General features: G+C 47.8%; 1 protein-coding gene across 4 annotated transcripts in view; it reads left to right on the top strand.

The window, feature by feature from the left end:
- NEXMIF (neurite extension and migration factor) overlaps positions 1-24,663 on the top strand; it is a 398,750-nt gene extending 374,087 nt beyond the window's left edge. For all 4 annotated transcript variants that reach the window (XM_032227582.1, XM_032227583.1, XM_032227585.1 and 1 more), the window contains 2 exons: positions 17,120-17,232; positions 19,709-24,663. In XM_032227582.1, coding sequence (XP_032083473.1) covers positions 17,157-17,232; positions 19,709-24,048 — 4,416 coding nt within the window. In that variant the 5' untranslated portion in view covers positions 17,120-17,156 and the 3' untranslated portion in view covers positions 24,049-24,663. The remainder of the gene's footprint in view (positions 1-17,119; positions 17,233-19,708) is intronic.
- Positions 24,664-24,935: the final 272 nt, after the last annotated feature.

The following is a 24,935-nucleotide window of genomic DNA, read 5'->3' as shown; positions in this document are numbered from 1 at the left end:
TGAAAACCCTCTGGGCACATCTCTGTGAGGGGGACGCCTCCCTCCGGGCCCTTATGATTTATGATGATTTATTATTTATACCTTTGTTGCTTGTACACACACTGAGAGCTTATAAACCGGAGTTAAATGCCTTGTGTGTCCAGTCACACTTGACCAATAACGAATATTCTATTCTATTCTATTTTCCACCATTCCTCCTTTATTGCAGAATCAGCTGCTGGGAGTAGTTTGCCATCACTTGTCATTCAAGGTATATTCCAGAACCATCTTCTTCCCAACAGCTTTGGATTTAAGCCAAGTGTCCTGGGTTCACCTTTTGCGACCTTCTGACAAGCAAAAGTCAATGCAGAAGCCAGATTCACTTAACAACTATCTTACTAACTTAAAAATTGCAGTGATTCACTTAACAACAGTGGCAAGAAAGGTCATAAAATGGGGAAAATTCACTTAACACATGTAACAACATAAATGCCAGACTCAATTGTGATCGTAAATCGAGAACTACCTGTAATCCTTTTCCAGTGGTCTCAATTCGTCTCACAGGACTTTTGGGCCAGTGTGTTGGTTTGAATTGGTGTCTGTGCCCCCCTCCCCATCTTCTGCCTTCCTGGGACACCATCAAGTTTTAACTCCCTTAGGAAGCCCAAGATGATGGTAGAGGGTAGAAAGGAGGTAGGGAGGAGGAGAGAGGGAGAAGGAAGGGTGGCTGTGAAATAGGGCATAATAGGATGTATGGAAAGCGGAAGAGCAAATGATAGCAGTTGTGGATTGATGCTAAGAAGAATTGATATAATATTGGATAAGACAAAACAGTGTCTGTTAAGATGTAATGGTATACTTGTGGTTACTTATATGGAAATAAAAAAACCTTTACAAAAAAGAAAGTTGAAGACGATTTCCCTGGCAAAATTGTCACCAGTTTTGGCCGAAGGCCGATCTGTGTTACCACCTCCCCTGGTTGAAATGTGGTGCCCCTTCTCCCCCACATGGAACCTCAGACCATCTCCAATTTATGGAGACTTTTTTCAGACAGTGATTTTGTTGCTCCAAAATGCGGCTTGGTTGCCTTCCTGTGAGTCATTCTTTTTCTGCCCAAAAAAAGACGATTTTCTTATTGCTCAAACCGTGTTATTTTGCTGCTGGGGAACATTTTCTGTAGTGAGTGCAGTTGGGTCTTATCCAGCCGATCTTCCCCCAATCTGGTTTCCTGCAGATGGGACGTCTGCAGGGCTCCACTCCGAGGCATTCTGGCTGGGGATTATGGGGGGTGAAGTCCAGCAGGCCCAAAAGGCACCATCTTGGTGAAACAGCAAATTTGCTGTCTGAAGATAGAAAAACAGGTCGTCCCCCTGCTACACATTAAATGTGATTTAGGCACTATGGAAGCATAGGGCAGTGGATGCCTTTGTAAATCAGTAACGGAAGCAGTTTGGAATATTTGAATTTTAAATAGAGTGAGGCACCAAGAATCTCTTCTGTTATCTCTGATTCAACCTTTGTTGGATTAGGAGGGAAGTGGGTTGGTGTTGCTCTGCAAATGGTAAAATATTGCCAGAATATTTTTTTCCCTTACACAGCCAGTACAGTACAGGTAGTCCTCAACTTGTGACTATTCATTTAGCAACTGTTACAACAGCACTGAAAAATGTGACCGGTCCTTGCATTGCCGCATCCCTAGGATCATGTGATCAAAATTTGGACACATGACAACTAGCAGGTATTTACAATGGTTGCAGCATCCCAGCAACATGGGAATGCCGTTTGCAACCTTCAGACAAGCTCGGGGAGGAAACTGGATTCACTTAACAACTGTGATGAAAAAGATCATAAAATTGGGCACAACTCACTTAATAACTGCTTTGCTTAGCAGCAGGAATTCTGGCCATATAAGTTGAGGACTCCCTGTATGGTGGTTAGAATTGGAAAGGTGATCTAGGCCAGATTCAGAGTCCACTTCAGCCTGGGGCCTCGGTTGCAGTGGGGGAGGAGAAGGGAGGAATCCGGGGTCCTCAGAGAAAGGGGGGGATAAAGCAGGGGTCTCCAACCTTGCCCACTTTAAGACTTGTGGACTTCAACTCCCAGAATTCCTTGGCCAGCTGGGAGAATTGCTGGCTGGGGAATTCTGGGAGTTGAAGTCCACAAGTCTTAAAGTGGGCAAGGTTGGAGGCCCCTGGGATAAATCCTCCAGGAAAAAAGACTCTGAAGCTTCCGTCTCCTTTTTGATGGCCCTTCCAATCTAATCCAGAATTCTACCCCACGAGCAGTTTCCCTCCTACAGGTGGCCCTCCACTTACGACCACAATTCAACCCAAAATGTATGTTCCTAAGCGAGACATTCGTTGAGTTTTGCCCCCTTTTACAACCTTTCTTGCCACAATTGTTAAGTGAATCACTGCAGCTATTAAGTAACATGGTTGTTAAGTGAATCTGCCTTCCCCATTGACTTGGCTTGTCAAAAGGGGATCCAGTGATCCTCATCATAAATATGAGTCAGTGGCCAAGCATCTGAACGTTGCTCCAAGGCCATCGGGATGCTCATAGGTCACTCTCTTCAGTGCCATTGTAACTCTGAACGGTCGCTAAATGAAGTGTTGTAAGTTGAATGCCTGTATTTTATTATTGCAGAAATGATGGTGGATGGATTTCTATTTTTTTCTCGTGGTTGATTTGGCGGTTGCCTTAAGTGAATAAAGCCGCGATGAATTAACAAACGTCAGATGTGGCCCGTTGATCGATCTATTATCTCCCTTCTCTGCACTGGAGCCTATGCCAGTCCCCCCTCCCCTCCCCTCCTCACACGGCTTCTACTGGCACCTTGGGCAGAAGCAGGACCTTTCTAATGGAACAGTTGGAGGCCGTCAATATTCAGAAGCGAATTCCTCTGGCACAGCCTGACGTGTGACCTCCCCCAGAGACAAACGGGCCCCCAGATCCTCTTCTGCTTTCTGCTCCCTGGATGCAAACGCCTGACTCTCCTCCAGATGGGCAAGGCAAAAAAATAGCCTCGATCTGAAAAATCCAAACACAGGGAGTCCTCGGCTTACGGCCACCACTGAGCTCAATATTTCTGTTGCTAAGTGAAAGATTTGTTAAATTAATTTGCCCCATTTTACCACCTTTCTTGCCACAGTCGTTAAGTGAATCACTGTAGTTGTTAAAGTAGTCAAATTGTTGTTAAGTGAATCACTGTAGTTGTTAAAGTAGTCAAATTGTTGTTAAGTGAATCTGGATTCCCCGTTGACTTGGCTTGTCAGAAAGTCGCAAAAGGGGATCATGTGACCCCGGGACACTGCGACCGTCATAAACGTGAGTCAGTTGCCAAACGTCTGGATTTTGATCACATGGTCATGAGCTGCTAGAACGGTCGTAAAAGAGAAAACTGGTCCTAAGTCACTTTGTTCAGTCACTAAATGAAGTCTTGTATGTCGAGGACTACCTGTAATCTTATTTTATGGCCCAAACTGTGCCATAATCAGACAATGCACCCACAATGGCACAATTGATGCAGGTTGAAAATCAGAAGGTGGAGCCCGTCATCCTGACGTCATCTCCACCATCCGGCTTGCAAGCCTTCTGCAAGGTCCCCCCTGTGGTCCTCTCCATGACTGGCCAGCCAGCATTTTGCAGTCCTAGGGAGTCCTTGACTTATGGTCAAAAAATCGTGCCTAAAATTTTCATTGCTAAGCAAGACATTCTTTAGGTGAGTTTTGCCCCATTTTGCAACCTTTCTTGAAATCTCGGAATCCCGACTGAAATGTTCTTCTGAATGTCCCAAGTGGTTGGCAGTTGCCCAAGGCCACATAGTGGCTGTCAGGTGGAACTGCGTGTCCTGGCCTGAGATGTGTTTAATGGTCAACATGGCAGACCAAAGAGCCACCTTCCTCTGCTCTCCGTCTCCTGTCCACTTAGGCCCCAATTCTAGTCTTAAAAATCCTCCACCTCAAATTCCCTGTGAAAAATCGCAGCATGTTTTGGATATTTTTTGAAGGAGAAATGCTTGAAAAGGCCCTGGGATTTGTCTCCTGATTTTCGTGGCTGAACTTCCACTGTGGCTGGCATTGAGCGAGGAGCCACGTCAAGACAGCCACCATGTTTGGTAGGAGGGAATGTTGGAGATTTGGTATTTTCAGTCAAATTTCATGGCTAAATTTATTCAAGCCTCATGGGGAAAGGGATGTTCCAGTCCCAGAGGGAGATTATTCAAGAAGTAACCAGCCTAATTCCCCGTGACTTTGAGAAGATGTCCCAGCAGTTTGGGATGACATTTTCTGGCATCTTTTGTCCTCTTGCCATCTAAAAGTCTTCCTGGCACAAAACTTTGCCAGCCAAATCATCATTTGCAGTAATACTAAAGTCAATTTATTTTAAAGAGGCAATTAAATGATAGGTCTTTATATCTAATGATGACACCTTCCGCTAATTGGGCAAATTTCTAATGTGTACATTTGTGCACCCAGTCGGAGGAGAACTGAAGAAAAGGGAGGGAAGGAAGGGAAGTGAGGGAGGGAGGAGATGGATGGGAAAGGAAAGAGGGAGGGAGGGAAGGAGGGAGGGAGGCGATGGATGGGTGGGAGAGTGGGAGGGAAGGAAGGAAGGAAAGAGAGGGTGGGAGGGAGGAGATGGATGAGGAAGGAAAGAGGGAGGGAAAGGAAGCGAGGGAGTGAGAAGAAGTAGGGAAGGAAGGAGGGAGGGATGGATGGAAGGAAGGAAGGACGGAAAGAGAGAGGGATGAAGGAAAATCCATCCTCCTAGCTGGGAGATATGCCAAGTAGATTACGCATGAAGGAAAATGCAATCCACCCTTTGCCTATCCAAAATGAATGGGGATTAGCGTATATGAGGCAGAACTGAACTTCCATCCATTTGGCTGTGGGTGGGCACAGAGGGAAACCACCTCCCCTTCCCCTAAAGGGGAAACTTGCAAGACTTGAATTATTTAAAGTTTTATGCACCCTATCTTGGTGTGAGGTTGAACTGGGAAACTGAAGGCACTTTGCATGATCTCTAACCAAGGAGATCCATGGGACTTCAAGAATCATCAACTGTGGTCAAACAAACCAGCTGGTCCTTGTGTACAGCTCAGAATTAAGACCTATTATAAGTATTCATGGGAGCCTGAGCGGTTTATTTACAAATGAGCCTCTCTGTTGTGTCTCTGTATGGTCTACTGTTCTGACTTTAGGCAGCCTTGAATGTGTCAGAGTTTGTTGCAAAAATCAAATCCAGAAAGCACACACAGATAACTGATTCAGCAGGATTGATTTAAATAGGTGAGGTCTCTCTCGCCATCCTCAGGCTGGTGTTTTCGGCTTAAAGTGTGATCGGAGCTGCCGTCTTTCTATAAATTATGGGGCGGGGGGAGTGCTGGCGTTGTTTCAGTAAGTGGATTGATTGGATGTGTGGCTGTATCATGATTGGTAGATTGGTGCTGATTGGTGCTGGCTGTGTGTCTATTGTTGTTTTGTGTTGTAACGGCCTGGGTGGTGGGTGGGGCTCATTTGTTCACTAGAGCTGGTTTCGAGATGTCTGGTAGGTGGGAGGTATCATCACGTTTATTCATGTTTAATTTATTGCATTGTATTTGAGTAATTAGTGGGGTGTGTTTGAAGAGAGTGTTTGATTGGTAAGTATGGTAGGACCGGGAATGTGGCCTGGAGTCCCCTCCACTGAATGCAGAAGCAGAAATGGAAGGGGGCCCAGGCTCACCTCCCGGCCTGGTGTGAATGGAATATATGACCTGCCAGGAAGAAGGGGGGCCGTGTGAGAGGAAGAGGGGTCTACGGGGATAGGGGGAAGTCGGAGCATCCCGGTCATGATTGGGAGGGGCAGATATGGCGGGAGCTGTAGGGCTAGCCATTATCGGGGAACAATGACTCCCTACATTACAGCGATTGCTTGTTCCAGCCCCTCAGGCTCAACTCAAGGATCTGGTGTCAGAGGAGTACAGGGCCCCGGTCTCAGGTTGTTGTTGCTAAATGCCAGGTCAGTTGTGAACAAAACTCCCCTCGTCCGAGGTTAAATATTGGACGAGGAGGCAGACCTGGCATGTATAACCGAAACCTGGCTGGGCCAAGAGGGGGGTGTTCCCCTCTCAGAAATGTGCCCAGATGGGTTTCAGGTGCTCCACCAACCACGACACTAAGCGAGGGGTGGGGGAGTAGCAGTTATCGTTCGAATGTTGTTAGTTCCTCGCAGGATCCCTGCCCCAGAGATTGTGGGGTGCAAGTCTCTCCTCTTGAAGTTGGACATAAGGGTTCAATTGGGCTTGCTGTTGACATACCTGCCTCCCAGCTACGTCACGACAGCCCTGCCTGTGCTATGAGAGGCAGTAGCCGGGTTGGCGGTGGAGTTCCCCAGACTTATAGTATTGGGGGACTTTAATCTGCTGTCTCTCGGTGAACGCTCAGATGGGGCACAGGAGTTCATGGCTTCCATGACAACCATGGACCTGACCCAGGTAGTTCAGGGTCTGACTCATGGGGCGGGACACACGCTTGACCTTGTATTTCTCTCGGGACAGTGGAGACGTGATCTTGATTTAAAGGGAATAGAGACCTTGCCCTTGTCATGGTCAGATCACTCCTTGCTGAGGCTTGACTTCAGAACACTACCCCCCCACACTGCAGGGAGGCGGAGCCGATTAAGTGGTTCCGCCCCAGGCGCCTGATGGACCCTGAGGGGTTTCAGAGGGAGCTTGGAGAGATACCTGACTCCCTTGTCCGCAATCTGGCCGAGTCTTTGGTCGCTGCCTGGAATAGTGCGGTGGCTGGAGCATTGGATTGGATTGCGCCTTTGAGGCCCCTCTGCGGCTGCAGCTCCAGGAGGGCACCCTGGTTTACCAAGGAACTCCGGGAGATGAAGCTCCAAAAGAGATGCCTAGAGCGACGTTGGAGGGCTAGTAACTCTGAGTCTGATCGATCACTACTAAGGGCCTTTATTAGGACCTATCTAGTGGCGATATGGGCGGCAAAATGTGCACATTTTTCCGCTCTTATTGCGTCAGCGGAACCTCACCCAGCCGTACTGTTTAGGGTGACCTGCTCCCTCCTGAAAGGTGAGAAGGTGGGGGAACTCTTGCAGGGAAGAGCTGAGGAGTTTGTTCAGTTTCTGTCAGATAAAATCACTCCGATTCGGACAGACCTGGACTCCATTTGGGCAATGCCAGCCGAGATGCCGAGGGCTAATCTTAATCAGATTTTTTGGGATGAGTTTGAATTAGTCACCCCAGAGGAAGTGGACAAGGCCATGGGAGCGATGAGTGCCTCCACTTGTTTATTAGACCCGTGCCCCTCCTGGCTGGTTTCGATCAGCAGAGAGGTGACACGAGGCTGGCTCCAGACGATTACCAACGAATCTTTGCAGGAGGGGTTTTTCCTGCAACCATTAAAGGAAGCAGTGGTAAGACCCCTCCTCAAGAAGCCTTCCCTGTACCCTGCTGTTTTGAAAAACTATCGTCCCATCTCCAACCTTCCTTTTTTTAGGGAAGGTTGTTGAGAAGGTGGTGGCGCTTCAACTCTGACAGACCTTGAAAGAAACGGATTATCTAGACTCCTGTCAGTCTGGTTTCAGGCCCAGTTACAGCACAGAAACTGCTTTGGTCGCCCTGACTGATGATCTCTGGCGGGCTAGGGATAGAGGACATTCTTCTATCCTGGTGCTTCTTGACCTCTCAGCGGCCTTCGATACCATCGACTATGGTATCCTTCTGCGACGCCTGGGGGAGATGGGAGTGAGAGGCACCGTATTACGGTGGTTCTCCTCTTACCTCTCTTACAAGTCGCAGTCGGTGTTGGTCGGGGGGCAGAGGTCGACCCCTAGGCCCCTCGAGTGTGGTGTGCCGCAGGGTTCGGTCCTGTCCCCCCTCCTATTCAACATCTACATGAAGCCGCTGGATGAGATCATGCAACAGCATGGGGTAAGTATCATCAATATGCTGATGATATTCAATTATATCTTTCTGCTCCTTGCCAGCTCAGTGAAGCGGTGGACATAATGTGCTGATGTCTGGAGGCTGTTAGGGTCTGGATGGGGGCGAACAAACTTGTGCTCAACTCGATAAGACTGAGTGGCTTTGGATGTTGCCCCCGAAAGACTGTCTGGACAGTCCATCCTTAACCCTGGGGGGAGAAAATTTACGCCCCTCAGAGAGGGCTCGAAATTTGGGAGTCCTCCTGGATTCACAGCTGAAATTGGAACATCATCTGTCGCCTGTGACCAGGGGGGCCTTTGCCCAAGTTCGCCTGGTGCACCAATTGTGGCCCTATTTGGATCGGGATGCACTTCTAACTGTCACTCATGCCCTTGTCACCTCAAGGCTGGATTATTGTAATGCGCTCTACATGGGGCTACCCTTGAAAAGCGTTCGAAGACTGCAGTTAGTTCAGAATGTGGCCGCGTGGGTGATAGCGGGTGTGCCGAGGTACACCCACGTTACACCTATCCTCCGTGAGCTGCACTGGCTGCCTATTGCTCTCCAGACTCAATTCAAGGTGTTGGTTATCACCTTTAAAGCCCTACATGGCTTAGGGCCAGGATACCTTCGAGACCGCCTGCTGACACATACCTCCCAGCGACCAGTAAGATCCCATACATTGGGCCTCCTTCGGGTGCCGTTGGCCATACAATGTCGGCTGGCGGGCCCTCGGAGGAGAGCCTTCTTGGTGGCTGCTCTGACTCTTTGGAACCAGCTCCCTCCGGAAATCTGGACCAGGGAAGTCGTAAAAACTTGTCTGTTCCGGCAGGCCTGGGGCTGTTGACCTCACTATTGAGGTCCGGCCCCAACTAGAATTGGATTTATGATGGATGATTGCTGTTTTAAATTGTATTGCTTTTATGTTTTTTATATTCTGTTGTAAGCTGCCCGGAGTCCTTTGGGATTGGGCGGCATATAAAAGTTCTAAATAAATAAATAAAATAAAATAAATGTTGTGGGAGTGTTTCTCTATTTCAATAGCTTCCATAATTATTCTCTTGTTGAAGTGTTCAGTTTTGGCGATTAACCTGGTTCCTTCAAAATTAATTTCATGTCCTGTAGCTTTAAGGTGCTGGAAAAGGGAGGATGTCAGGTGCGACTTCATTTAATAATTAGGAAAGAAACCATTCAACTCAATTTGTTTGAAATTAAGTGTACTTTTACTAATTAGAAACGAACAGTAGCGAAGCTAAGCTGAATCTGGTTAATTAGGCGCGAAAGCAAAGAATATAATGTATAATTCAATCCCCTCCCCTTGGCACCCCAGTCCATAGTCCAATGATAATTCACCCAACTGTCAGGTGGGAGATATCTTCAAAAAACATCAACAGCATGGAATGCTGGACAGTTAACCTTGGCGGGAAACTCCCTTCCTCCACATGCACAGTAAGATGGTCAGGCAGCGTCTAGAATCTTCCTCCAGCACATAATGATGCCCACCCTAAATACCATGCCCCCCTCCCCGTTTCAATGGCAGCCGAAGCAGCAGCAGTTTTTTCTTTTTTTTCTTACTACGTTCTTGTGTTCTGCGATGCGTGCATTTATTCTCCTGTTCGTTTGTCCTATGTATGTTGCAGGGCAGATTTTGCATGGTATTTCATAGACTCCTTGGATTTCTAGCTGGATTTTGTCTTTGGGATTTCTTAAGATGTTGGCTATTTTTTGATCAGTGTTGAAGGCTGTCTTGATATTGTGTTTGTGGAGAATTTTGCTGGTTTTATCTGTTGTGCCTTTGATGTAAGGGAGGAGGGCGATACCGTTGTCCTGTTCTGTGTTTCGGTTCTTGGGGGTTGTCTCCTTTTGAATTAGGTTGGTAATTGTTTTTCTTTGGAATCCATTGGAGATTAATATGTTTGTGAGAGTGTGTAATTCAATTTTCAGGTGGTCTTTGTCGGCTGGGCATTTGGTTCTGGAGATGAGGGTCTTGACTACAGAGTTGATCTGTGCAGGGTGGTGATGGGATTGCGTTTAAGTAGCAGTTGGTGTGTGGTTTTTTTCCGGTAGATGGTGTGTCCTAGGGAGCCATTGGGTTTTTTGTAGATTAGGACGTCCAGAAAGGAAAGCTTGTTGTTTGCTTCTATTTCCATAGTGAATTGTATTTTGAGGTGTAGACTGTTGAGACATCTGGAAACCAGTGCTAGTCAACAAACGAGCCCCACCCACCACCCAGGCCATTACAACACAAAACAACAACGGACCCACAGCCAATCAGCACCAATCTACCAATCATGATACAGCCACACAGCCAATCAATCCACTTGCTGAAATTGGGCCAGCACTCCACACACACCCACTATAGAAAGACGCCATCTCCAATCATACTTTAAGCCGAAAACACCAGCCTGAGGATGGCGAGTGAGACCTCACCGAAACATTGCCAAGACAATCTCAATCTTACACGGGAAAAGACCCGAATAAAACAAGACCAGTATACCTACACTATGTTTTCATAGATTTTCATGGGTGTAGGTATGCTGGTCTTGTTGTATTCGGGTCTTTTCCCATGTAAGATTGAGATTGTCTTGGCAACATTTTGGCGAGGTCCCTCATTGGCTGACTTAATTATTATGCCTATACATTGGCTGACCTTTGTTACCATGTCCTCTTCCAGCCGGCCCCCAATGGCTGACCTGTTGCTTTGCCCTATTCCAGTTCATGAATATTCTGACAGAATGTGATGTTGTTGAGTTGGGGTTTTCTCGCTTCCTTGAAATGGGCAGACCACAATAATAACTTCCACAGCCTGGATCATACAAATGCAGACAGTCCTCAACTTATGAATCGTCACTTAGCAACTCTTCAAAGTGACAACAGATTGCACAAAAGGGACTTACAAGCCGGATTTTAAATTCTGACATCCAGGCTCTCCCTGTGGCAGTAGTGATATTCTTTTTTTTTTACTACTGGTTCTGTGGGCGTAGCTTGGTGGGCATGGCCTGGTAGGGGGGTCATGGGGCAGCCCCTTGATGTGAGATGGCCACGCCCACTCATTCGCATGATACACACACCCTGCCAAGCCACGCTCACCAAGCCATACCCACAGAACCGGCATAAAAGTTTGGCCAAGTCCTCTTGTGTTCAACCTGGCTGCTTCTCTCCTCCTTCTCAGCCTCCTACACACAGAGCAGACAAGCACACATCTGACAGCGCCAGAGGGACTTGAGATGTGTGCATGCTCTGTGTGGATGCCCAAGGAGAAGACTTGGCCTGTCCCTTTATAGTCTGCCCCTCCCCCCACGTCGAAGTACCTTCACAGACTGTGGCGGCTGCCTTCCAAGCAAGGCCTCCCTCCCCTTCTCTGTTCAGGGATAGTTTCTGCCACCCACCTTTCCTAACCTCTGGAGTTGGCTATAAAGTCCCTTCCCAAGTGAGGCCGTGGCAGAGCAGCAGGTGGCTTTAATAATAATAATCAGATATGGGAGTTGGGGTAAGGTGACCAGATTTTAACATTGGTAAAGAGGGACACCATTGATGAGAGGAGAGGGGGGCATTCTTGATTAAAAATTTAAAAAAATTGGGACTCAGGACAAATTGTTCACGTGTGCATGCTCACATTTGTGAACCTGTAAAATTCACCACTGGTCCTAAGTCACTTTTTTAGTGCTATTGTAAATTGATTAGTCATTAAATGAACTGTTGTAAGTCAAGGACTACCTGTACTGTTCTAAACAAAAAACCTGTAACCATATATCCCCATAACCATTAGTCTGATCAGCCCTTGTAACATATATCACAGCCTTCAAGATGGGGATATCTGCAATAGGAGATCAAAAAAGATAGTTTTCAATTATAGGCTGGAACCAGCATCTTGACTATTCTGACTCCCCACAACCCTACTTCATGTTAATATAAAGAAATTAGGTGGATACAATTCCATATTGAATTCAAATTGACTTACAATCGTGTGTTTGTGTGTGTGAAATTTCCACCTATTGTCACTCATATACTAGGTTCTTAATTTTATCTAAGTTCCTGTAACAAAGCCCATAGTAAAGTGGTTGCCACCGCAGAGCTGGCTGCCTGATAACCAGGTCCTGCCCCTTTCAGCCGCCGGAGGGTGGGACGGAGGCGAAGAAATCCTTTCCATCCCAACCTCTGGCCGGTTCCTCCGGCGCTCCCACGGGTCGCTGGGTCCTGGAGCTGTCGCCCTTTCCTTTTCCTCCTTTCGCGTGCTCACTCCCCACCCCATGCTGGCGGCCGAGGGGAAGGAGTCTCTGGTGGCTGCAGCAGCAGCAGAAGCAGTGGCAGTGGCTGGAGTGCAAATCCGGGCAGGTGGCTCTGGCTCTCCCTTCCCCGAGCATGTCCCGTTGCTGCTGGCGCCGCGGTGGGAGGAGCGAGCAAGCCACCAACTGACCCCACACGTCCCATCACCGACTCCAGCTCGGCGGGCGAAGGGGCGAACTCTCATTAGCAGCGGGGATGGTTAAATGTTACATCTGAAGATTGATGCGGTATTTTAGAATGCAATCAGCGCACTAACAACTAAACAGGCAGGCATGCCAAGTGGCACAGGACAGGCAAGAATTTACCAGGGGCTTTTTAATTAGGGGTGGAGGGAGATGGATCTCAATTCAGGACCGCACGAGGGAGTCCTGTTTTTTCAAGCAAGAATTCTCAAAGAACAGTTGCTGCCGCGAACGAAAAGCAGCTTTTAATGCCACGAATGTCACTATTTCCATCCGAGCTGCCACCGCAATCCTTGCATGTGGGCGAGAAAGAGGAAGCGGGAAGAAATAAATAAATAAATAACCACCCTCCCAAGCAGCCGGAGCTTGCAAAGGGTGACGTTGCAATGAGGGTCGTACTCCTGACCCTCTAAAACTCTCGGGAAACTCCTTTGCAGCCACGGGGGTGGGGACCCCATCACAGGAGCAGCCCCACTGGCGGGAGAATGACGGGACGGCTGCAAAAAGGCACAAGGAGGGGGGGATTGACAGCAAGGGTCCGTCCCGCCGCTTGCCTTAAAGCTCTCACCTAGCCGAGCTCTGGGGTTGCGGCCGCTGCTTGCCATTCCCTCAACTCGGAGTACGGAGCACGTGCAAAACCCTGCCATGCGGGACTCCCCGCAAACTTCTCGCATTTCCCCCCCACCCCCCACTCGCTCCGTCTTACCAGATTTCGGGGGGTATCTGTAGAGGGAATTGGACGGGACATCCACCTCTTCCACTCCAGTGTTCTGCCGGCTGGTGAGCGCTCACATGCTTCAGGAGCGGCGGCAGAGGGCATCTGGGGTTGCGGAGGGGGGGGCAGAGAGGAGGGGGGTGCGTCAGCTTCCCAGTTCGCGGCAGACCTTTTCTAGCCAGCGCAAAGGACTTCCCCGGACTTGCTTTGCTGAGCGGGGGCTTCAGTAGAAAGGAAAGCAACTTCAGAGCTACGGCTGGCGCCGGGCCGGCAAAGGCGTCCCACTGATGGCTACGCTTTGGAAACGTGGCTCTCCAATGCCAGGTCCACGCCAGGAGGTTCGGGGCTTCCCTCCAGGCCACCTTCACAGCCAGCAGCCGCATCCACAGGCTCCGTGGGGAAAGGCGGGCCATGGGAAAGGGGAGCAAGTGCATTCCACGCCTGCCCGCTCCAATCTCGCCTGCCCAGTTCCCAAACCCTCTCTTCGGAAAGAGTTCTCCTGCAGCCTCTGGCAAGGTGTCTTCCCCGCCCCGCTTGGGCCGAAAGCAAATAAAGCAAATAAAATATAAAATGCTGGTTTACCTTTCTCTGCTGCTTCTCTCCCAGGCTGGAGCCGAGAGGAGATCCCTGACCTAGTCTTCCTGCTGCCCTCGTGGCACGGGGAAAACGGACAGTACTTTGTCCTTTCTGTCTCCCCGTTGCTCAGAACCGTTGGTGGCGGCAGGCATCTTAGAACCTGCCTGCTAGCAAAGGAGCTTCCCGAAGTTGCTTTTCTCAGCAATGGGGAGACAGAAGGGACAAAATACCATCTGGCCGGGACGGGTATACAGGGCTGAGGGCGGTGCAGGCTTACTTCCGGGTCCGGTCACAAAAATCGGAACTTTTTAAGAACGCAGCGGGACGTGGGACAAATTGTGCAAAATCGTGACTGTCCCTCCAAAATCGGGATTTCTGGTCACCTTAAGTTGGGGAGAGCGAGGACAAATGAACATAGAGTAACAGAGTTGGAGGTCTTCTAGTCCAAACCCCTGATTAGCAAAAGACCCTTTGCTAGTGATGCTTAACCTTTTTGTTGTTGGGTGCCAAAAATGCAAGGGCGCGCACGCAATAGCGCACGCATGTGCCAGCACCCATAATGCAAAGCGCCCTCCACATTCACATGCATGCACAACCTCCACACACACACTTCCCCCCATGCTTGCCGCACAGGCCGTTTTCGCCCTCCCCAGGCTCCAAGAAAGCCTCCAGATAGTTTTCGAACTTCCTAAAGCCTGGGGAGGGTGCAAAGGGCCTCCCCGGCCCTCCAGAAGGCCAAAAATCAGCTGGCTGGTTCACGCATGTGCACTGGAGCTAATGGCTTGTGTGCCGGCACATATGGCTCCGCGTGCCACAGGTGGCATAGCTTCACCATCACGGCCCTATGCCATTCCAGACAAATGGCTGTCCAGTCTCTTCTTAAAAACCTTCACTGATGAAGCACCTTCAAAAGACAAGTCGGTCCAAGGATTAATAATTCTCATTGTCAGGAAATTTCTCCCTAGTTCTAGGTTGGTTCTCTCCTTGATTAGTTTCCATCCATTGGTCAAGGACTTTATAGGCATCATGACATCATTGTGCAAACAAATCCACATCTTTCCCTTCCCTTCCACAGGGACTCTAATCCCAGTTTTTCCTCCAGCTTTCGGTTTCTCCTTTGCAGATGAAAATGTGGTTTTTCTTAGCAATCTGGCGGCTGTTGTCATCTGCTACTGAGAAAGGAAAAGCAATTATGAGTGTCTCTGGGTGTGTGTTTGTATCTTCTGCTGTATGTGACATTCTTTTGTTTTTTATTTTTCATTTAATTAGCATCAATGCTTTTTTTAAAAAAAATTAAAAAGCAGATCTGGTTTTGTTGTGACCTCTCTTGGATTAAGAGGAAAATACAATGAAAGTGATTTGAAATTAATTAAGGAATTCAATAAGTGCTATATGTACATTCACATGACTTCTTCGCATCTCTGATGTAGACTGTGAGTTTACATAGAGTCATGGGGCTAGAAGGCCCCATAGAACCATAGGGATAGAAGGGACCTTGGAGGCCTTCTAGTCCAACCCCCTGATCAAGGCAGGTGTCCTTATTCCATGCCGGACAAAGGGATGTCCAATCTTTTCTTGAAGACCTCCAGTGTTGGAGCACCCACAACTCTGGAAGGCAAGCTCTTCCATTAGTTAATCATTCTCACTGTCAGAAAATTCCAGATGTAATGAGCTTCCATCCATTGCTTCTTCTTGTCCTGCCCTCAGATGCTTTGGAGAATAAGTTGACCCCCTCTTCTCTGTATCTCAAAAAGCAGAAGACAGCTACCATGTCACCCCCAGTCCTTCTCTTCAATAGGCTAGACATACCTACTTCCCTTAACCATTCATTAGACTATTTGGCCTAAAGATAAAGGTTCCCCTTGCACATATGTACTGGTTGTTCCTGACTCTAGGGGGCGCTGCTCATCTCCGTTTCAAAGCTGAAGAACCAGCGCTGTCTGAAGACGTCTCCGTGATCATGTGGCCAGCATGACTCAACGCCAAAGGCGCATGGAATGCTGTGACCTTCCCATCAAAGGTGGTTCCTATTTTTTTTACATGTTTTGAACTGCTAGATTGGCAGAAGCTGGGACAAGTAACAGGAGCTCACTCCATTCCGCGGCGCTAGGGATTCGAACCGCCAAACTGCCGACCTTTCTGATCAACAAGCTCAGTTTCTTAGCCACTAAGCCACTGCCTCCTTCTATTTGGCTTACAGCCCCATAATCATCTATGTTGCTCCATTTTTCATTCTTTCAAGGGCATCTTTTTGTATTGTAAAGACCAGAACTAGAGGCAATATATAATAGTAGATATTTGTGTAACATGTACAGGTGGTCCTTGACTTCATTTAGTGACTGTTCAAAGTTACAATGGCACTGAAAAAAATGACTTATGATGGTTTTTCACAGTTACGACCTTTGCATCATCTCCATGACCATGTGATCAAAATTCAAACACTTGGCCAGTGGGTCCTTTTGGGGGCTGAGTAGGGAACAAATGGCTTTTGTATTCCTTCTTTTAGACCATCTCCTTACTCCTCTACAATTAGTCATATGGAGTTGCTACAAATCAGACCGATTTCAATCCAGCATTCAAAACTAGTTTCCAATTCGAGAGCAAATAGTGGCTTGACACATTCCAAGAAGTGAGCTTATATGTAGGAACGCAAAAAGAAAGGCAGGTCAAAAGAGAAGGAACGTGTGAGTTTAGGGATGACCTGCAAGCTAGTTTTTGGCAGCCATGGCTTCATATTGTAGCCTGATCCACCTAAATGGGAAGGACAAGGACCCCAAATACAAATTAGGTCACTCAAAGCAGGTTTAGGCAGAACCAGAATGGTGTGCAAACGTCTATGAAGGTTACATAAACGTACCCAGATAAGCTCTGTTCTGCACTGTACCTAGAAGACACTTTTAAAAAAAATAACATATATTTTTGTGACTTTATTACGGTACTTCCACAAAGATAAAGAGACGATTCAAAGTCAAGATAACCAAATTAGTATGCAGGGAGACTATTTTTAGCATTGAGTCACAGCTGTATACTGATTGCAAATTTGGTTATAGAACATCTTGATGAGGTTGCTCTCCAAGGCTTTGGAGATGGGTCAAAGCAGGTCAACAGGAGGGCAGTTCACAATTTCAAGATCACTCCTGTGAAGCCCAATCTCTGGGTTTTGGTGAAACGGTGGGTTTGTTGGAAATTCCTGCTGGAAAAGACGTTGGCGCACTAGGCAGAACTAAGTGTGCAACACTGGTCCTTCAAATGGGTCTGTGCAAGTTCTTTGTCTAGTGGAAGTGCCCTTTGCTTTCGACTTGATGAGAAGACCTGGTCCACGTCAAGACTGGCCAGTTATGGTCCTTTTTGTTTCTCTGCTCTGCCTGAACTGTGTGTTTCCTTTCCCCCCGCAGGACTGTTAGTTAATTTGATTCTAATGTCTGCAATTATGTTTTTACAAATGTGCAGAGTGGCCCCTTGAGCAGAGCATGGAGTGAACAACTTGATGGACGACCAACAAGATAAGGAATGTGCCTCCGAAGACCAAGAAATAATTTTGATTAATGGGGTGAAAGAGGATGGTAAGGAATCTAATTGTAGCAATGAGTCTGCCATCGCTTCCTCCGTGTTCTTGCCCAAAGAACTCTAATTCTAAATGGGACAGGGCTTTTCTGCCATCTCCAAAGATTGTTGGGTGGGATAAGGATAACAATTCAAAGGTTTCTTTTTTAGTGATTTAATATTTCTGAGAGTCCAAAATTCTTCACATGCCTTCTGTCATCCTGCAACACTTCCAACATAATTTGGCAATGGAAAACATCAGCATCCTAACTGAAGCCTCAAATTAAAAAAAAATTGATATATTTTTTTAAGCAGCCAGAAACTTGCAAAATCATCCAAATCCTGGGCAATTTCAATGAAAAATTCAAACTCACATGTTAGAGTTGAAATCATGTAAGACCGTGTTTCTCAACCTTGGAGACTTTAAGGTGGGTGAACTTCAACTCCCAGAATTCCCCAGCCAGCATGAAGTACACAGGTTTTAAAGCAGGCTGGCTGGGGGATTCTGGGAGCTGAAAGCCTCACATTCAATCATAGTAAGGTTGAGAAACACTGATTAAGATTTTGGAATCTCCTGAGATTTCACATGACAGTGATTATCGTCATTATCTAAAATTGCAGAAGCGATACCTGTTAGGAGATGACTAAGGCAGTCCTGGAGGTGAATAAATGGAGGGATATCTTTTCCCTTCTTCAAGACTCCCTCTTAGCAATGGCAGCTGAATAGGCTCCAGAAAGTTCAGAGAGCAGCAAGGACCCTCCAGGCTCCATAAAGCTTTGGGGGTTGTCCCTTATATCTACATTTTCATAACTGGCAGGATTTAAATGCAAAGCAATTGAAAGCTAATTCCTTGGGTGACCAATCACACTTGCCCAATAAAGAATATTCCCATTCCTATATTCCTATTCATAATTGGTTACTTTACAAAAAAGAACATGTGATTTCTACATTCTGGATATGTTGTCCAAACTTGTTAATAGGAAACATTAATCACCCTCTCAGATTTGTTTATTTGCTTTTATGTTATTTAATGATTTGGTGGGAGTAACTTTGGCTCAAGGAGTAGGGCTTGTAGTGAATTTTCTTCACTTTTCTTGCTGATGTGCCTTGACTAGCTGGCGTGATTGGTATCTTCCATTTCCTCTACGAGAGCATTGATTTCAAAAGGAAAATATCTATTTTTGGATAACTTTACACTTCCCATCCAAGCCAATTTATGAGTGATGAGTGCTGGGGATCCCAGGGAAGGAGGATCAAAATAGTCAAGAAGTTGTCCATGATTGCACAAAATCTGCCCCTTCTTTAGAGATCACGAATGAAGGTGAATATTTCTATCCCAAGACAATGTTGCAGGATCCAATCTAGGTCAGTCACCAGGACTAGAGTGGTAAATCAGCACTCCTGTTGACGGATGAGGCCTAAACTCATTGGTAGCCCCACACTGCAATAAACAAGGACATACATTCTATTTGGCAGCTACTAAGATTGTTGGACAAGCAGGCACAAAAACAGGAAGGGAAGTGATTGAAGCCTGGGAAATGGATCCCTCGTCAGTCAACAGGAGTGCTGATTTACCATCAGCTTATCAAGTACTTAGGAAGCCAGGGCTTGGCAGCACAAGGAAACAACAGCCAACAATTTAATAGCCAGCCAACAAGACTCCAATCAACAACTAAAAACCAACACACAACAAGCACCACATAAATACTACACATAGAATAGCCCAACCACATATTCCGGTAGAGAGAAGCTCCCTGAGGATGGGCTCCAGAATGGATCTGAAAGCTCAGAAACTGAACCTCTGGTCCCAGTGACCAACCCAAATTGGATCCTGCTATATATGTTCACAAATCATGTGACTTCATTTTTTGACACACACACACATTAGTTCTTGGATTTATGGTTATAAAAATATAGTTTATCTACAAAAAAAATACGATTTCCCAATCTGCAATGCTTCAAATATCACTGTATGTATCAAACTCTCTGTGCCATTTCAGCAAAATCTGATAATGAACATCTTAAGTTGGGTAACCAAAAAATGAATTTGAAGTGCCTTTGCTTTTATAAAAAGGTAAACAGTTTTGGCCTCTTCAACTTTTTCTGCAGAGCCTGATCAACATGCATTAGTGGATGATAATAATAATAATAATATTCATGTACATGGAAATTAAATTTGAAAGCAATAGAATTGTTATTAAAATTTCTCTGTACAGTGACCTCATCTGAGCTCAACTTGACATGAGAATATTAATTCAAACTATCTTATAAAGGTAAACAAGAAACATGAAGCAGTGATACTTTTTATAACTGCTGGCCCAGAATTTCTGAGAGCTATTTTTTAAAAGTGAATTTAATAATGCATCAAGTCAGTCAAATTAATTCATACTTCCTTGCTTCCTCCGTGCCTCCATCTTGCATCAAAAATGGAAAGATCCAGAATGATATCCTTAGTAATCCCTATCTCCCTCTCCCTCTCTCTCCTCTTCTTCCAGAATCGAGTCATCTGGATGGTGACGAAAAAACCCTCCGTGGGGCAGCAGATGCTGCAGCTCCCTTTCTGGGCGTGACATCCACAGGAGCACCTCAGAAAGAAAGCCGATCCCAGCCAGCCCCGACTTCCAAAAAGGCCTGTTGGCTGAGCCCTCCTTCCCCCCTGAGGCTGGCCGACGTTCCCGACCACATTTCCGATGACTCCTCCTCCATCCACGCCATTTCCCTCACCTCATGCGTCACCAAGGGCATGAGTGCCTGGTCCCTGCCGGGAGACTGTGAGAAGGCCCCCTTCACCATCATGGAACCTGGGAGCATGTCCGCCTTCACTGGCGACTGCCTGATGCAGCCGAGTCGGACCTGCCTGGGCTGCTTTATTGAGTCGAAGGACAGCCTGGACCCAGAACCCGGCATAAGCCTGAAAGTGGGCGACATAAACAGGGATTACGACAGCTGTTCGGTCTCTGACATTGGGATCCACTGCATGAGCACGGGAGAGACCATGCGATACGGGGACCAGCTCCTTTCTGACCAGCTTCTCAGCTTCCCCGTGCATAAATCGAGAGCAGCTGACAAGCGAGAGGCAGAGAAGTCCGACAGCGACTCAGAGGATCCAACTCAGAAAAACTATTATGAGGGATTACTTTTGGACAAGTGCAACGGGGAGGAGCCTTTGCTAACCAACCCCAACCAGGAATGGGGTTATTTTGAATCTTTCATCAGTGAAAGCAAAATCGAACTCCTTGACCTTTGCTCCAAAAATGAGCTCTCTGTAAATCTGTTTTCCGAGGAGGATGTGGATAATTACATGTTCGATGATGATGATTCGACCTTGGAAAGTGATGTCTGCTCTTTAAAGATTCGTTACGAATCCTTCCAGGACAATGTGAAGGAGAAAACGGGGGGGCTGCAAGAGGACACCCAGTTTAACTTCTTCCCCAGCGTGTTCAGTGGGTGTCCGAAAAGGGACAATAGGACTGCTCTGAAGAGGGGACCCCGAGGAGCAACTGAACCTTCCCAGTTCAAGTCTGAGGAGACCATCATCTGGGGAGAAGAGGAGGGGGATGGACAGCAGGAGGAGGAGGAGGAAGAGGAGGAGGAAGATGAAGAGGGAGGTGAAAGTGAGAAAGTTGCCTTAAACAAATCTTGCACCAGTACAGAACTTGTACAGTACATCAGTCCCAAAAGAAATCACTTCTTGGAACTGGTCAACTCCACGGAGGACTCAGGGGAGTCCAGCGATTACAGCACCTGCACAGAATCCTCTTTTGATGTGCTTCAAGACCTGAAGGACTGCAACAAGTATCTCCCCCGGGACCACTCCACCTCCTTCATCCAACAGAATTACGGCCTGCGAGCCAAAAGGAAAGTGCGATACAGTGAAGATTACCTTTACGACGTGGATTCCATCGAGAGCGAAAAGATCGTGGACAAGAAGGAGTGGATCCCGGACGGTCCCAAGGAAGAAGACGACGACGACTGGTGTCCCAAGAAGAGGCGGAAAGTTTCGCGCAAGGAGCCCCCCGTCATCATCAAGTACATCATCATCAACCGGTTCAAAGGAGAGAAGCACATGTTGATCAAGCTTGGCAAAGTCGACCCCAGCGAGATGACGGTGACCTTGAGCGAGGAATTGTTGAGCAAATATGCCCAGTTGGCCCCTCTGAAGTCGTTCTGGCAGGAGAGGTGGCAGACCCGGCTCAACTTCCTCAAATCCGCCCTCTACCACAAGCAGAGCTTCTATCTCAATGGCTCTGAGGTGGCCTTCCTCTCCCACCCACGCAAGCGCAAGGGCAAGATAGCCCACCGGCACCGGATCCAGAGGATCAAGGCCATCGAGCAGCCCGTGGGCAAGGCTGGCTCTTGCTCGTCAAATTCCAAGCAGCTCTGTTGCAGGATCACAGGGGAGGACGGGGGCCTGAAGGGGATCCAGGCCATGGCCATCACGGCCCCCAGCTGTGTCAATGGCCTCCACCTGAGTGACATTGCTGGCCTGGCCCTCCCACGAAGCAAAGCCCAGGAGAGGGAGTTCAAAGGGCCCGAGAGGAAAGTCTTACGCAGGATCAAATTCAAAAGCGAGGCCAGGTTGAAATGCAAGCGGCTCAAAGCTGCCTCTGCTCTGGCTGAGGTTTCGGCAGCCTTGGAGGACTCAGAATCGGCCACGGGATCAAAGGACGAAAGTGGGCCTTGTACTGCAGATGGCTCTCCTCTCTCAGAGAGCCAGGAAGACAAACGGGCGAAAAATGCCCTTTCCTTCCTGCCCACCACCTGCACTTCAGACAAGCCAGCCACATCTGCTACTCTGGCGGCAAGCGTGCCCCTCATCCCTGGCGGGTACCTGCAGACATTACTGGATGCCTCCGACTTGTCCCACAGCACTGGGATTGCATACTTCAGCCCTGCCCCTTCGGAGCAGCAGCCGCAGCAGGAGACCCTCCCCAGCCTTGTCCAAGCAGAGAAGGCCTTCTGTGTCCTGCAGCCTGCCCAGAGCTGCATTTTGTCCCCACCCTCCGAATCAGAGTTGCAGCAGTCCCCGAGTCCCCTGGAGATCGAGCCCAGCAACTTCCAAAGTGTTTGGCCGGCCGGCAAAGCAGGCAGCCCCAGCAGCCAGGGCTTTGCTGGGCAGCTCCCAGATGCCTCCCTGCTTTCGGCCGTAGAGTTTAGTAACTGTGCGGGGTCAGATGGCCTGCCAGCCTCAGGATACAGCCAGGTCCATCTGAACAACAGCAAAGTACCACACCAAAAAAAATTCCTCCTGGAGGGCCAGCAGTTGCAGTCGGATGACTCCTACCAGTCTTGTCCCTTTGGTAACCGAGAGGGGAATTTCCCCTTCCAGCGGGGTTCGCTCAGCACCGATGACGGGAGACTTGTGAGCTTTGATTCAGTGGGCTCCCTTTCCGCCACCTCTAGCAACTACAGCTCCTTGAGTTTAAAGTCTTGTGAGAAGGATGGAGATGATGAAATTGCTGATGACTTCTTGGCCCACTGCAGCCCCAAACTGGTGATTCAGCAAAGCATTGATGAAATAACACCCTTGAAGGAGTCCACCGATCTTCTGGATATTTCCAACTTCACCCCTGACAAGTTCCGCCAGTCGTCCCTTTCGGAAATGTCTCCTCCGGATACTCCCAACCTTTCCCCACAGATTGCAGGACCAGAAGCAAAAACCCTTCTGGGGAATATGAAGTGTTTCCCGGAGGGCTCCCAAGTGCGGTTAAGCAACACCGAGAAGGTGAACTGGAGCTGTGGCGTTCTTCAATCTCCAGACCAGGCGGATAATGGATTCACTTTAAATAATCATCAGTTTCAGTTCCATATGTTCACCGATGAGGATTCTGTCAGCCTCCTTGAAAAAAACCCATCCTTGTCAACTTTTAATGAGCCATCTGCCCAAGTTAGCACCAATAGCAAAGCGACAAAATCCAAGAGGAGAAGTTCAAGTAATAAAAATTTGGGTGCCAACCAAAGCCCAACCCCGAAAAATGTTCGGAAAAAATCCCCCAAAGCCAACAAAGGCTCCGAAAAGGCCCCCAGCAGAAATTCCAGGCAGTCTCCCAAAACCTCAAGGAAAGGGAAAAACGGGACAGGGGTTAATGGAGAAAAAGCCCTGGGTGATAGAGTACCTGGTCTCTTGAATAGTGCAAACTCCTCGGCAAAAATGTTGGTCGAGTCCATCCAGCAGGGCAGCCCAAACGCCCTCCGGATAGGGAAGGCAAATGGGGAATGGCCGCTGGGGAAGGACAGTAGCGGTGGCTGGTCTGAAACCAGCATAGGAAGTGCCAACAGCCTTCTTGATGATGATCAAAGAGAATTTGAGGAGCCGTCCAACATTTTGTCAAACATTGCATCTGGCATGGCAGATGTTCAGAGATTCATGATGGCCTCCATCGAGCCCTTGTGGGGGCCTGTCGGCCACAGTGATGTCTCTGATCTCTTCCGATCGCCCGAATCAAACAGTCTGAAACTGAAAACTCTTAAGATCCTGGCTGGCACGTCTCCCGAGTCCAAGAAGAAGGTCAATGGCAGCTCTTCGGGAGCGGGACGCAACCACAAATCGGGGAACAAGGGCTTGAGTAAAACCGGCAGCCGAGCTGCTCCGGGCGATCCAGGACGTTCCAGTTCATCCGCCGGCTATGCTGCAGACATTCATTCTCCTTTTTTTGATAAAAGCTATAGTAACCTGAGCACTTTAGCCAAAAATGAACCTACCCATAAAAAGCTCTACCGACACAAATCCACGTCAAAGTCCCTGCGTGATGAGAACTGCAAAGTCAAGCGGGCAGAGAGAGAACAGGGCCACAAAGACCCAACCACAGTAGTTTCCTTTGAAAAACTGAGGTAATACCACACCACGCTGGCTGGAATGCACCCTAACTTCCTTGCTCCCTGCTAAGCCCATCCCTGCTCATATTTTCCTACTTGGGAAACCAGAATTGCATGAAAGAGACATTTCCCTTTTACAGGTCTTTTTTCCGTTGTCGTTGTTGTTCTTGGTTTCGTTCTCAACGTGCATGAAAACACTTATTTCTTGCAAGCTACTTCAAAAAGAATGACTTTTTTTCTGGCTTGGCTGGGGGACGGGGGGTTGAACACCGACTAACAAAGCTGTTCCCTTTTTTTCTTGCTGTTTGGCTTCTTCTGATTTGGATTCCTTTATTTATTTTAAAGGGTTAATTCTGTGCTCTGTTTTTTAAGGCTTTGGAAAAGAGAGGAAGGGGGGGGAGACTTCCGGGGAGGGGGGGGGAGTCTTTTTGTAAAAAAAACACACACACACACCCAAAAAAGAGCTTCATCCCCCAAGCTGAGATTTTTAAAGGGTCTTTTTACATTTGCAGAAGTCACAGTTTCATCCCTAGTTGAGTGCTAAGAGATGATTCCACGCATTTTTATCCCTGTTGATACCTTTCTCCCTGCACCACAGAGCTCTGTTTTTCAAACACAACACCCCCCCCCCATATGATTCCACCAAGTTCAGATGGCATATCAAATCTTTGGTTTTTCTGCAGGGATACAGACCACCTTCTTCTTAAGGCACAAACAGCATTTGGGGTTTACCTGTGTTTGGAGAAGAGCTGCTGCCTTTTTCTAGGAAGAAGCTTGGAGTTTGCTTGGTTCCCCAACCCTTCCCCCTTTTTTTATTCCCCTTTGTTCACCCCATGGGAGGGAGAGAATGCAATGCAATGCAATGCCTTGTCCTACGTCCAAGTGTTTAAAGTGCTGAAATCGAAA

This window comes from Thamnophis elegans, chromosome 12, assembly GCF_009769535.1.
Source record: "Thamnophis elegans isolate rThaEle1 chromosome 12, rThaEle1.pri, whole genome shotgun sequence".
NCBI lineage: Eukaryota > Metazoa > Chordata > Lepidosauria > Squamata > Colubridae > Thamnophis > Thamnophis elegans.
The sequence above is the reverse complement of the archived record's forward strand: the minus strand, read 5'-3'. Positions and strand labels throughout refer to the sequence as shown.